The sequence below is a fragment of the Juglans regia genome, chromosome 12 (assembly GCF_001411555.2).
Source record: "Juglans regia cultivar Chandler chromosome 12, Walnut 2.0, whole genome shotgun sequence".
Taxonomy (NCBI): Eukaryota; Viridiplantae; Streptophyta; class Magnoliopsida; order Fagales; family Juglandaceae; genus Juglans; species Juglans regia.
The window spans coordinates 23207740-23222128 of NC_049912.1; the positions used below are offsets into that span (position 1 = coordinate 23207740).

At 35.4% G+C, this 14389-nt stretch overlaps 1 protein-coding gene across 1 annotated transcript; it reads left to right on the forward strand.

Annotated features, from left to right (window-relative positions):
* The first annotated feature begins 5640 nt into the window (after nt 1-5640).
* LOC118344041 (protein VARIATION IN COMPOUND TRIGGERED ROOT growth response-like) lies at nt 5641-6395 on the forward strand. Its single transcript, XM_035683788.1, has 2 exons — nt 5641-6182; nt 6329-6395. The coding sequence occupies exons 1-2, from the start codon at nt 5641-5643 to the stop codon at nt 6393-6395; spliced, it is 609 nt and encodes a 202-aa protein (XP_035539681.1).
* The last annotated feature ends 7994 nt before the right edge of the window (nt 6396-14389 follow it).

The following is a 14389-nucleotide window of genomic DNA, read 5'->3' on the forward strand; positions in this document are numbered from 1 at the left end:
AACGTTTTATTCATCAATTTTCATAAACGTTTAATGTATACTCTAAATATTATTAAACGACATACGTCCGAACGTTATATTTTACTTTCGAACGTAAATCACATACGGTCGGACGTTTAATTATAACGTTCGAACGTAGTGATTTTCTACGTTATTCATGCTTCGACGTTCGGATGTTCGTATTTACGTTCACACGTAAAACAAATATGTTTGAACGTAAAACATAAACGTCCGAACGTACTTCAGCCAATATTTATTTACTGTTTATGTTCGAACGTCTATGTTTTACATTCGAATGTATATGTTTTACATTCGAACATCAATTTATTTACATTATTGATCGTGCGAACGTATAAACTAACGTTCGAACGTTTATCTTTACCGTTCGAACGTGAAAGACAAAATTTTCGAATATTAATGCAGAGCAGCTTCAAATTAATACAAAAAAATGCATTAATGTAAATAATTTTTTTTCCTTTTCTATTTTCAGGATATGGCTCTTCCACTGCATACTAGGAAACGAGGGAGGAAATGAGCCACGTCGGACACTGTGCGTATCGGAGCTCGTATTGTTATGGTAGAGCGAGAGGTCATGATTAATGAGTTCAACGAACTCTGTTGGCAGCAGACGAACCTGAGAGATGTTTTCCTCAGTAGAGGCTGGGGAAATATTTGCACATTGAGGGGGAAGATGTACCCCTCAATGGTTCAAGAATTTTATATGGGGATGTGTGACATGCCTCATGATGCATCCTCTCACACTGTGACTGTACGCGGTGTTTCCATTGAGGTATCACCAGATGTCATCGGCGAGCACCTTGGGATTCGTCGAGGAGTTGAGACATTTGCACATTCAACACCCCGTGAGGATGTAGGCACTTCTACATCATCTACTGGCCAGGCATTTGAGTCAGCATCAGCCAGAGATGCAGGCCAGTCAGAGGCTGAGGATACTGGCGTCGAGGCTCGGGATGATGACCGAGACGAGGATTTCTACATTCTCACCTGGAGGGATCGCATGCAGATCGAGCGGAAGAACGCCTTCAACCAGAACAATCTGCTGCATTTCTTCCGCATGTTGCACCTTATTGTTGCAACAAATGTCGATCCCGTGGCTCATAAAACCACATTTAGTCGGCTTCGGGCACAATTTTTTATACGAGTGGCACGTGGAGATCCTATAGATTTTCCACTGCATATCTTTGAGAGGATCCGTTACGAGGCTAGCATCGTCTCCACAGATAATCTCCCATACGGTGTCCTCATCAGCCGACTATTACTTGCACGGGGAGTGCCGACCCAGGCAGAGGAGCGGGTCAAAGATCAGATGACATGACCACGCATCGACGTAGCATTGGACAGGCGAGGGGACGTCAGCCATCCCCTGTAGAGGATCTAGTTCCTCCGACGCAGCCTGAGCCAGGTCATGTCGGGAGTAGTAGTCAGCATACGTCGAGCACATCTGCAGGAGATTTGCGGCCTGCTTGGGTTGATGCGGTCATCTCACAGCTGACTGCGCATATCGATCATAAGATCGATCGATCGCTCGAGGCTATATCGGCGTCTGTTGCCGAACTCACCCATCGTGTAACTATCCTCAACGACAAGGTTGATACCTTGACTTAGGAGGTACGGAGTTCGACTTTTGCGGATAACGTTATCATCTGACTGTTGTTTACTACATTTTATTAAATCTTGTATTTTATTTTTAATATTTGTAATGAAAAATATTATTGAATATTTCTACCGTTTGTTAATTTCAATTTTTAATCTTCTTTGATGTTATATTTTTCAACTTTAATACTAAATCACTGCATTTCAAATATATATAAACATAAATATATATTTATATATTACAAATTGTGTATATATAAATATATACAATTCAATTTTTTAGACTTGTTCACAAATTATGCACAATAAAAACCACATTATTTTTAAATTAAAGTCATTTAATTTAAATTTACAATGAATGTTCGAACGTTATTACTTAACGTTCGAACATTGACAGAAAATTTTTACGTTCGAACGTTAATTAATAACGTGCGAACGGTTGCGCCAAAACATTTTACATTCAAACGTAAACAGACATAACGTTCGAACATATATGTGACGTTCGAACGTATATTTCCCATATGTTGGAACGTAAAAAAATCTCATTCTATCTTTAGTGACGGTTTTCAGAAACTGTCACAGAAAATGCCTTTTAGTGACAATCTACGGACTGTCACAATTTCCCAACCGTCACTAAAAAGCAATTGTGTTGTAGTGAATTCTGTGTTGCTATTGTCCTTGTTGAATACACTTGTTTCCATTGTTTCAATATCTAGTAACATTTGATGCACTCTGTTCAGTACTGATTTAGGTTCAATCAAAATGCTTTTGAAAATAAATTCATTCCTTCCCCACCACAAATTCCAAAAAAACTAGAGACAGTTCTTCCATTTATTTCTTTTGCAAGTTACTGAACATATCTTCTAATAGTACCTTTAGACTCTTACATGATGCCTTGCTTTTTTGAATATTCATTGAGCATTGTCCCAAGATATCATTTGCCGAGATGCATTCTCATAGAATATGTTCTGTGGTTTCTGGTTCTTTTAAGCAAAGAGGAAAAATGTGATCTTCCAATGTCTTCTTCTTGCACAAGTTCACCTTACTAGGTAGAATGTTGAAACAAGCTCTCCACGAGAAATTTTTTGTAGCATGAGGGATATCTAGTTTCCATATTCTGGTCCAGTCTTCTACATTATAGGATTTTTGTGAACTTTGGCCTTTTTTATTTTTTTTCTTTCTTTCTTGAAGCTTTCCTTGTAGATAATAAGCATTCCTAGCTGTAAATATTAATGTTTTGAATACCGTACCGGTGACCATTTCGATTGAGGCATTGAAACGAGATATTTCGGTATCGGTATTGTTTCAGATATCATTTTGGAATAGTTTATATATAAATAAATTATATATATAAATTATATTTCAAAAGAATAGTATATATATAAATTATAAATAGTTTGGTATGAATTTAGGGGTTTAAAAATAAACTTGTAGTTTGAAGAAATGAAATAAAAGAAGAAAAAGAAGAAAAAAAGTAAAGCCCGAAATATCGGTCGATACGGGCCGAAACGGCTGAAATTTTGACCGGTACGAAACTATACATTTCTCTGTACCAGCTACGTCATAGAAACGATATATTCCGACCATACCGGCCGGTACGGTATGAAATTCAAAACATTGGTAGATGTACCATCTTTTGTACTTCTCCACATCAGTTTGTCTAGCTTGTTGTAAAGGCTAATAGGAATCTGGCTTATTGTTTCAGCATCTTCCTTTGAAAAGACTTCTTTCATTAATTGAGGCAGTGCAACGAAAGGTAGCGAGGAAGAAAGGGGCAGAGAGGGTCGATCTCGAAGGGAAAGGGCTAAGAGGGCATACGACTCTTTGATTGTCTGTGGGTAAGCGTATTCAAATTATCGTATATTTTCCTATGTGGCTTCAGTTGAGTTGAGGGCTGATTTAGTGGGATTCTCAGCCCGACCGCTGGGAAGCAGTTCTCATTTTATTTAATTATGCAAGTATCTTGTCTAATTTTATTTACATAAGTACATGACATCCCTAATCTAAGGAAAGATGGTGTTACATTTTATCTCTCCCTTATCAATTTCTCCCTCCCGCTTTCTCTTCTTCCTTTTCCTCAGGATTTTAGCCGTCGTCCATCATTGCTAGCCCCTGCCCAGCCGTGAGCCACCAAGAACCACCTCGGCAACATTGCGAGTCACTAGCTGCACGTCGCGCCCCTTCTTAACCGCAAACCACCACTTGCATCGCACCAGCAAGCCACCCAGTCTACCTCCACCTTGAGTAGCACCATAACAGCCACAACAATAGCATAGACAACACCGATCGCCACCACCATGATGGTCAGCCACCAACCATCGTGAGCAACAACCATTGCAAGCCCACCTACACTGCTCCACCCAAAATCATGATCGAAGAACGATGAAACCAGAGTAAACCACCACCCTGATAGCCCTTGCCCCTGCACCCTGAGCTCGTTGTCGCCATCCATCACCATTAGGTAAAGATCTTATCTTCGGTTTCTGTCTCCTTCGGGTGGCGGGCACACTGCGACGCCATTGTGGCTAGGGGGTTTCTTGCTAGCCATCACCTATCTCGCATGGGAGATATGTTGTCTGCATTGGTGGGGTAGGTTCGAGCTTGCCATGGGGTGATGAGTGTCATGTTGGCGACAGAAATCGCCTCTAGTGGTTTCTGAGGTCTCTCCCGATGGGCCTCGTGCCTAACGGCGTGCCAACTCCACCCTCGATATTGAGCATCAAATTTATGTGCGCAGTGCCATCAATGCACCAACGAAAGGAAAAATGGCTGAAACGTAGTTTTCTACCTCAAACAAAATTTACTGTTGATAAGGCGATGGGAATCGTGGGATGGATATATAAAAGAATATTTGATGAAACACAACAATCAAATTGCTTTGTACCAAAATAAAAACTAACCAATGGTAAAATAAAATCACTCATGCATTACCGCTTCAGTGCACAGAATTTCAGGAAAATAAATATTCATTCACCGGAACTACTGTAGCCATGATTGACCAAAATAAATATTATGCTTATTTATTTAAACAGAGCGAAACCAACAACAAAAGCTACAAGAAATCCATTATCTTGTGAAATTGAAACTCATCAATCACTAAGATCCACAAATCCAGTTATCCATAATAACTAGCCTTCCAAACGTAGCAGCAATTAATGAAATTCAATCTTAACGAGCTAGGTTTGGTTTATAAATCCATCTTAATTCATCTGAACTCATCATTATAATTTTTTTAAATTTTAATATAAAATATAATAAATAATTTAACTTTTTCAAATTTCAAAATAATAATAATATTAAAAAATAATAATCTAACGATATTTTATCATCTTAACTCAACTCAATTCAACATTCCAATACAGCCTAATACTTCGTACTTAAAATCAACGCAGTAAACCAGCCCTTCAACATTACAACGCTCGGGGATATATATAAATATTTATATATATAAATTTTGCTATTCATTAATATCTTCACACAATACATATTACATTTTATTTATCTAATATAATTTATACGATAAAAAATAAAAAAAAAATAATATGTGATTTGCGAAAATAATGAATATATATATATATATATATATATATATATATATATAATGTACTTTGTTCTTCTGCCGTTTCTCCCGTATGCTGTGGCCACTGGCTCTCTCCACCACGTCAGGTCTGAAGTGAAAAAGCCAGTGAGTTAGCTGTCCATCACATTTAGAATCTCTAGGAGAGGCACTGAGTATCATTAGAATATCATTCTCTTTCTTTTCAAATAATAAATTCAACGGGAGCTTCGATTGCCAAGTGAAACCACAATATAAAATTAAAAATCCGATCGAATCCACAACAAATTTTACGGGAGTTTTGTTGGGTATCGGAAGTTTTGTTTTCAATGTTCGCTTAAAATTTCCTATCTTTTAACTTCCACGCATTGCAATACTCATGGAAGATGGCGTTTTAATTCGAACGCGTACTGGCATGCGGCATTACTCTTACATAGCTGCTGCTTAGGTTATTTTTATAATTAAGAGTAATGCTAATCGCAGGGAAAGTAGCGGTGATAGCAGCCACGTCGAGGTTACAAGCTTTGTCCAAGTGCTTTTCTCGTCCTTACTGCAGGCCGAACCATATCCAAACAGTACCTGTACCAGTACCCCCACACGACGTGTTCATAAGCCACCGGGGGCCCGATACCAGAAGAAACCTTTCTGGTTTACTCTACGACCACCTTCTCCGGCTTGGGCATAGGCCTTTCCTCGACTACCGAAACATGAAAGCCGGTGACAAGTTGTCGGAAAAGATCGATACCGCCATTCGAGATTGTAAAGTTGGTGTTGTAGTTTTCTCACCCAGATTTTGTGAGTCCTCCTATTGTCTTCATGAGTTGACTCTGCTAATAGACTACAAGAAAAGGGTTATACCCATCTTTTATAATGTCAAACCGTCCCAGCTTCGGGTTGGGGACATATACAATGGAACTTGTGTTTCAGATCAGAAAGAGCTTGAGATCAGATTCAGCAGAGCACTTGAAGAAGCTAAAAATATCGTTGGACTTGACTTCAATTCATCAAAAGGGTCATTTTCTTTCTTTCTCCCTTTATCTTATCTTGATTGGTCTTTTCAATGACTGAAAAAATATTTCGTATATTTTGTTATCTGGTTTTGTAGAATAGAATGTCTCTAATATTGCTCTATCTTTTTTGTTCTCTTTTCGTTTTCAGATATTGGTCAGAATTCCTACAGAGTGCTTCTGATGCCATCATAGAGCAGATCAGTCAGAGTTCCTGAAAGTGTATAAAAAATATTCTAGTATGGTACGTCTGTCGAAAACTCAAGTTTCTGATTAGATATCTGTGATTCTGTATCCCGGACCTTGGGAGTTAAGCAATTTTTTTAAAGTAGTTGGGGGATTGCACCCCAACCTTTAGACCCCTTGGCGCTTCTCTGAACCAGGGGGTCCCTAAGAGCCGGGAGTGGTGCACTGGTGCCATTCGGCGCAACCATTGGCTCTCCCAACCCCTAAACAATCAAACATATACATAGTACACGAGCCGTGATAGAGATAAAGATCGGAGACAGGATACGGAAAGTCAACGGTATCCGGATTATTGTTCACGCACTTTTGCCTTCTCTGCGTCCAGTGTCCTTGAAAAATTCCATGTCTGAAGAATTAGTTTTCAAGTTTCTCTCGTTTTCTGGCAAACCAAACAGAACATATATATATATATATATAGCTTCGAATCACACCTCGAAAAAGATTTGGTTGGGAGCGTATATAGGGGAAGAGAATAATTAGGAGCAGATCGAAGCAGAATATTATTACTGTTGAGTATATAATACACACAGACGCGTATAGTACTGAAACGTACGGTTTTATTTGAAGTTTTTTTTATTTTTGATGATCAGGTAGAAACGTGATTGCCTTGAAATTAAATTCATGTGTCACGTGTGCGAGAATTTTATGGTAGTTGCAGATCTGCTAAGAGGACCAGCTCTTAATATCATAAATTATATATATGATCAATGTGTGACAATCTATTTCAATGTTCATTTCAGTATATATATCATGTGTAACGCAACTGGCTGCTTGTGTTGGATGGAGATTCCCAAAGGAGGAAAGACGTAAAACGCCAATGTGCCTGTTCGGCGGTTCTCTTTCTTCGGACGTGGATGTGTTTTATTATTTTGTCAATATAATAATTGTAAGTTAAGACTTAAATTATGTATCTACATTTGGATAATTGTGATCGAAGACGTACGCGTAGAAATTAAGTCATGTTAAGTCGTTGACTGTTCGTTTTCTACAACTAACTGTGGCTACTATGATCTGATATATCTTGTTGACCTCGGGGCATGTTTATGTATATGTAAATATATACAAAACCACTTAATCATTCTGACAACAAATGGAGTGGTTAAAGAAGCATTTAATAGCTAGCTAGCGAGGACTTCCGAGTAACTTCGATAGGCACGGCGAGCAAGAATGTCCAAATATATACCGTTTGACTGTTTTAGTGGAAACTCTCTTAAGTTATCTCCCAATTGGATTTGAAGGCCCCTCAAATACGCCAACTTTCCATGCCTATCTGGTTTTTTATAAATTTTTTTCTTTTTCCTTGAAAAAATTAGGGGATAAGTGTTGGAATTTTTTATTGTTGGTTCCATCGCTGTTAATTCACTACAAGAGATTGTATTTTTTGAGATGAAAATTTTCTCGAATCTCTTGCAAATGTTGCATTGTACGGACATGAGAGAGAGGGGGATGAAAATAGCACTTGCTTTGAGGAGAGAGAGGGACGAAAATTATTGAGGAGAGAGAGGGGAAGGGAGAAAGAGAAGAGACAGCAACAAATGTCAAAGGAGGTGAATGGGAGAGATAAGCTGCAATCGGTTTTATTTTTTAATTGTGAGAATCCATACGAGGCATAATATTATTGGACGGACGACTATATTCGAGAACGACATTAAACGCCACACAGCCCAAAAAAAAAAGAAGAGTGTGAGCTTTGAACGGCGCCATGCGTGTTTTAAAATTAAGAGTTGCCCGCGAAACCACAATATAAATCCGATCAAAGGACGATGCTACTTAGTACTTAAAGTACTTACTTACCACAAGGTTTTTGCATGGTGACTTGGTGTCGAAAGTTTTGTTTTTCCATTTTCGCTCAAAATCTTCGTTCTTTTAACTTCCACGCATTGCAATTGTCATGGAAGATGGCGTTTTGATTTGAACACGTACTGTTAGGCAGTAATCCAAAAATACAATACATAGTACACGAGCCGCGATAGAGATACAGAACGGAGACAGGACGCGAAAAGGCAAAAGGTGGATTATTGTTCACGCACTTTTGCCTTCTCTGCATCCGATGTCCTTGCAAAAGTCCATGTTTGAACATTTGTACATACACACCCATCCACCCACTTACCCACGTTGGTATGTGTACAGAGGCGAAACTAGAATTTAGTGAGTGGGGAGCGATTAACAAAATGTATTATATGTAGAGGTAAACAATAACTAACATTTAAGGTTGTAAAGTGTGTCACCGATATTAATTTAATATTAACCATATAAGATTGTTATCTAGGGACAAACTAAATTATTAAAGTCACTCATCTAAATCTCTCACTTGAACTCCATCCGACTCAATTGAACAATAAAAGTTAAGATAGAAACAACCATGTAAGATTTTTTGAAACAAATGATAAAAATTAAGTAAATAAAATTTTTTTTTTGTTGAATCTAAAATTGAATATTGTATAGTCTTTATAATATAAATAGAAATAACTATATGAGATTTCTTACATTCACTCCTAATTATTAACTCTATAGTAGTATATATATACTTACTAACAAAATTAATCTAAACAAGTTAGCTAGTAGAAGACTTGAAAGGAAAAATTTAAATAAAAAAAAAAAAAATGAGATTATAAATTTTCCAAATAGCTTATAAAAAGAGACCCATAGATTTTCTCATCTATTAATATACCGCCTTCCCCCTTTTTTTTTTTTTTCCAAAGCAAGCATTCAATATAACGCCTGCTTCACGTGTGCTTTTCATGCGTATCGTTTTAATTTGTTGCCTAGCGACATTTTCCTGTCTCCATAGCTAGCGCATGCACAGTACTTTTACTGATGAACATGTCAATTATCATATCAACCAGCTGTGATAATCTATTTTAGTTTTGTTTCTTTCCGGCCCCTTGAAAATTTTGAAGTGATAAGCAGTGTTGAGATTTTGTCTTGTTGGTTCCATCGCTGTTAATTAACTCAAATTTTTTCTGGTCTTAATTAATAGGACTATAATCTCTTTCGGTTTTACTCAAATTTGATTTTTTTTTTCAAAAAAAAAAAAAAACCAGCTCGGGCGACCTGCTTTTCAATTTCTTGTCATTTGACTTTTTTCTGTGTTTTTTTTCAAGTAATTTTTAAATTATTTTAAACATTTTTTATAAAAAAATTTACAAACTCATTTAAAAATATTTTTTTATTAATTAAGTAAAAAAATTTTAAAAAATAAAATAAAATAGAGACCAGTGACTTACAGTCATGGATGTCATTAATTAACCCAGACTTCCTGTTAGGACCAGTTATATATATAAAGCTTTTTTTGTCCTGATTCAGAATGATTTGCTGCGTAGTCATCACGTTCAAGCATTTAACAATAACTATCACGGTCCAGATGACGGAATATTGTGAATCCAGCTTTTGGACCGGTGCCTGCATGCATGATGCAAACTCGTTAATTTTGGAAATGTGGCTGATATTCGCAGGACAGACTCACATGAGCACAGGGATATGGGACGCCGATTAATTAGAGAAGGCAATACCATCTTGGGTTTGGAGCCCCTAGAGTGAACAATATCATTGTTGACAGCATAGTAACTCATGCATATGATACCTATCAATGTAATTAGATAACCACTCTATTCTCTAATTAAACTTCACAACAATGAGATATTATTTACCTAAGAGAGCCATAAAATAATGAAATTCCAAAAAAATAAAAAATAAAATTTGAGTAAAACCGAAAGAGATTCCTGAAAAAAATTTGAGAGAAAATGTGGGAAATTCCAAAAGCTGGTGTCTGCATGATGCAATCCAGTGATGACAATAACTGGAATGGATACGTACGGAGCAATCATTCTAGATCAGGACAATAACTGATATTGTTAAATGATGTGATGATGGTCCAGATGACGAAAAAAAGAAAAAAAAAAGCAGTTTTGACACGCAGCACACTAATTTCTGTGCTGCATGTCCTGCTTTTGGTATTTCCCATGTCGTCGCTGGATGTCCAAAAGTTATATATATTTATATATTTATATATTTATATATTTATATTTTTTTTAAAATAATATTAAAAAGAAATCATTATAATAATGTACATTTTATATTTATTGTGTGACTCTAGTTAATTATTTTCAACACTCACTTAAAAAAATATATAATTTAGATGATGTCATATTATGTATATAAAATAAATATTTCTATTAATAATTTCTATCTATATATATTTTTTTCATCATCTGGACCGTCATCACATTCAAGCATTTAAAACAATACACATACAAACCTGGTAAGTGGGTGGATGGGTGTGTACAAATGTTTATAGTTATAAATTGTATAAAATATTATACAATCGTTTTTAAAAAGAATGAGATTATTATTAAAAAATTAATTTATTTTTATATAAATTTTATATTTATTTATTTATTTTTAAAATGACTGGTTGACGTTTATATACTCTGCAAATATAATTTCTCAAATACTTCAGACACGGACTTTTTGCAAAGACATCGGACGCAAAGAAGGCAAAAGTGCGTTAACAATAATCCACTTTTGCCTTTTCGCGTCTTGTCTCTCCGATCTGTATCTCGATCGCGGCTCTTGTACTATGTATTATATGTTTGATTGTTATTTCATAATTAAAATAACAAGTTTTGATATTGCATATTGGTTAGAAAAATCATCTTCACACTAAATATTACATATAATTTTTTTATTTTATTTTTTTCTCTTATTAAATATGTGGTGTTTTGATGAAAAGTAGAAGAAATTATTAGTATAAGAAGAATAAAATAAAATAAAAATAAAAATAATGTATAATTTATAAGGATGATGAGGATAAAACTCTTTAATTATTATTTGGCAAAAGTTATTCAGACTTCTGGGATGCTCTTTAAACCAAAAATATCCCAAAGTTAGACCGCATAAAGGGTGGTGCTACGGCTCTCGCTGGGGCTGCAGCATGTATTTACTATTTACATATATATATTTTTTTCAAGTTGTTTTTTATATAGATTTTTTTAATATTTTTTAATATTTTTAAAATATAAAATAAATTAAAAACATCATTAAAAATATTTTTTTAATCAAAAAGTAAAAAAAAATTATTAAAAAATATTTTCTTAATCACAAACTAAAATAAAAATTATAAAAAATATTTTTTATTTTACTTCATAATTAAGAAAGTATTATTTAATAATATTATAATTTTTTTTATAAATGATGATGTTAGAGCCACCGTTGGGGCTTCCTTGGGAGCTCCCGCTGGCTCTAACATAACGTTTTTTCATGTATTTTTTTAAGTTATTTTTTATATAGATGTTTTTAATACTTTTAAATATTTTTAAAAAATTAAATAAATTTAAAACATCATTAAAAAATACTTTCTTAACCAGAAAGTAAAAAAAAATTATTAAAAAACACTTCCTTAATTACGAAGTAAAATAAAAAAATATTTTAATATTTTATTTGGTGATTAAGAAAGTAATTTTCAATAATTTAATAAATTTTTTATTTTTTTAAAATATTTAAAATTATTAAAAAAATCTATATAAAAAAAAAAAAAACATATAAAATAATACAGGAGCCCCCCGCTGGGGGCTCCGGGGCCTCTAGCATTATTCTCTCATAAATTGACATTCACGTCAGACCTGACATTGTGAGGGCCAGTCGGCGCTTACGGTACCTTTTTTTTTTTTTTTTTTTTTTTAAATCTGGGCACTTACGGTACTAGAATCGTTGAAAGGGGCACTTTCTTTCCTTCTTTTTTATTATAATTGATTGCATGAGAATCTTATAGGAACATGCATGGCATTGGAGAGTTCCAAATTCTACAAGAAAAATGGCCTTTTCCAGCGCTCAAAATCGCCACAAATACCCTTCAGAATCGCTACATTTGATCATTTGTGGCGATTTATAAATCGCTGCAGGTTCGCCACAATCCTAAAGCCATTTTTGATCAATTGCGGCGATTGGAAAAAATTGTCAGCAAATTGACGATTTCCAGCGAATTTAGTCTGTCGAAAATGTTCAAGAAATCGACAGAAATGGCCTTCCGATTTACCTTTAAAATCGCTGAAAACAACTATTTCCGGCGATATATCGCCACAAAAACTTAATTAATCGCCGCAAATAACTTATTATTTTCTCAACGATTTAAAATTATCGCCATTAGGAAGTATTTCCAGCGGGTAGGTTTCGCCGCAAAAAAGTTTTTGTGGCGATTTTGTGTCGCTGCAAATAAATATCTGCTATGAAAAATTATTTCCGGCGGTCAAAACTCGCCGCAAAAGATGTTTCACAAAATAAAAAAAAAATGCACAAAACAATATAGATATGCAGTCTACACATGTAATTACCTAAGACTGATCCCAAACAGATATTTGGCATTACTGTAATGTGAAATGGCTTGTCAATGACCCATCTACTTAAATTTTATGCATCTATAATGGAAAACGAGAACAAAAGGATATAATAAAAATAATAATAATAATCTATCCTGCAGATGAGTGACAATTAAAACTGAGAAATTAAAATAACTGAAACTGAGATGTGCATGTTTTACTTCTGAAACTGAGATGTCGATTTGATACATTGTAGTTCCAGAGAGGATCAGAGCACTTCATGACAGTTTTCTTACTTCACAGAATGATGAAGCACTACTACACCAAGCTGCTAAGGACTATGGTGAAGTAGAAACTGATGCTGCCAACCTCAAATACATGTTTTTTTTTTGGTTGGCCCATATACAAGGGTAGTTTTCTAACTCTTTTTCGTAAATAGTACTGCATGCTGAATTCTTTTGTCAACTACTAGTGGGCATGATGTGTATATAGTACCCCACCTGGCTTTGTTGGTTTTTGGGTGGCTGGAGGCTCTCTTAGGTAAGGTCCCTGCGTTTAAGTCTGTCGTTTAAGTCTTCCTAGGTATGGTTTGGACTTTGCTTGTATAGATACTCTCTACATGTACATTAATCATGAAATGAAGGTGCATATGTATGATAGATGTACCTGACTTGTGGCAGCAGTAAAAATCCTTTCCTCAAACCTAATGGCTATTTTCCTGAGTTGCCCAATACCTTCTTGACCAGAAACGGATAGATGCCTCTTCAATGTATCCATTCTACCAACATAAGAGATATATCCTTAATAAGTTACCAGCCATACAGGCACAAAGAAGCTATTAACAGAACATAATTCCAAATTGGTAAACCATGATAGCACAAAAAATGGACAAGAGATAATATACATAATGTTCTAACCAATATTACGAATAGCACAGTGTCCCACTCAATATATATCAGTAGAAAGCACACCTTTCTTTCACATGATAGACCACCAAGTGTTCCTGAGCAGATTCTATTCCCAATACTTGGTTTTGGAAGATGTGTTAGAAGTCTTTGTTTCTAACTTATAATATAGTATTGATCCATTGTAACTCCTATACTCGGGTAGCTAAGAAAATATATACCCATGTAAAAGAACACACGTATTTTCAGCCATTAACACCATATCATAGTTGTAACGGTGATACATAAATCACCGTTTAACATATGCACACGCATTGTGAAGCATGTGTATTTGATGAATTTATTTGAGACCCGCTATTTATGACACTCAAAGTGTATATGTGAACTAACACCATCCATTGATGCCATCATATCAACTATAAAAAATTGATTGCCTTGGCTGTCTACCACATCAATTGGCAAACCATTCATGTGGTCATACCTACTGCTTGGCAAACCTTAGTTTCCTCTGGGGTTGAAGTACATCCAAATTGTTCAATGAACCATCACTCATTGAACCACGAATATACTTCCTTATGTGGAGAATGGTATCTGCAAAAGAGAACACATAAGGTTGTAAACACACCTGAACATGCCATCATATAATCAATGGAAAACATTGGAAAAAAAATTCAATCATCTCTTTCACTATTCACTAAACCTGCGAATGAGTCTTCTTTCACCGTGCTGCAATTCTTCCATGGCCAC

What these genes read in the sequence shown, in the direction of transcription:
- LOC118344041 (XM_035683788.1), top strand. Translation starts at nt 5,641, where the DNA reads ATGCTAATCGCAGGGAAAGTAGCGGTGATAGCAGCCACGTCGAGGTTA. An exon ending in GACTTCAATTCATCAAAAGG is followed by an intron (nt 6,183 to 6,328) that starts GTCATTTTCTTT and finishes TTTCGTTTTCAG; the next exon opens with ATATTGGTCAGAATTCCTAC.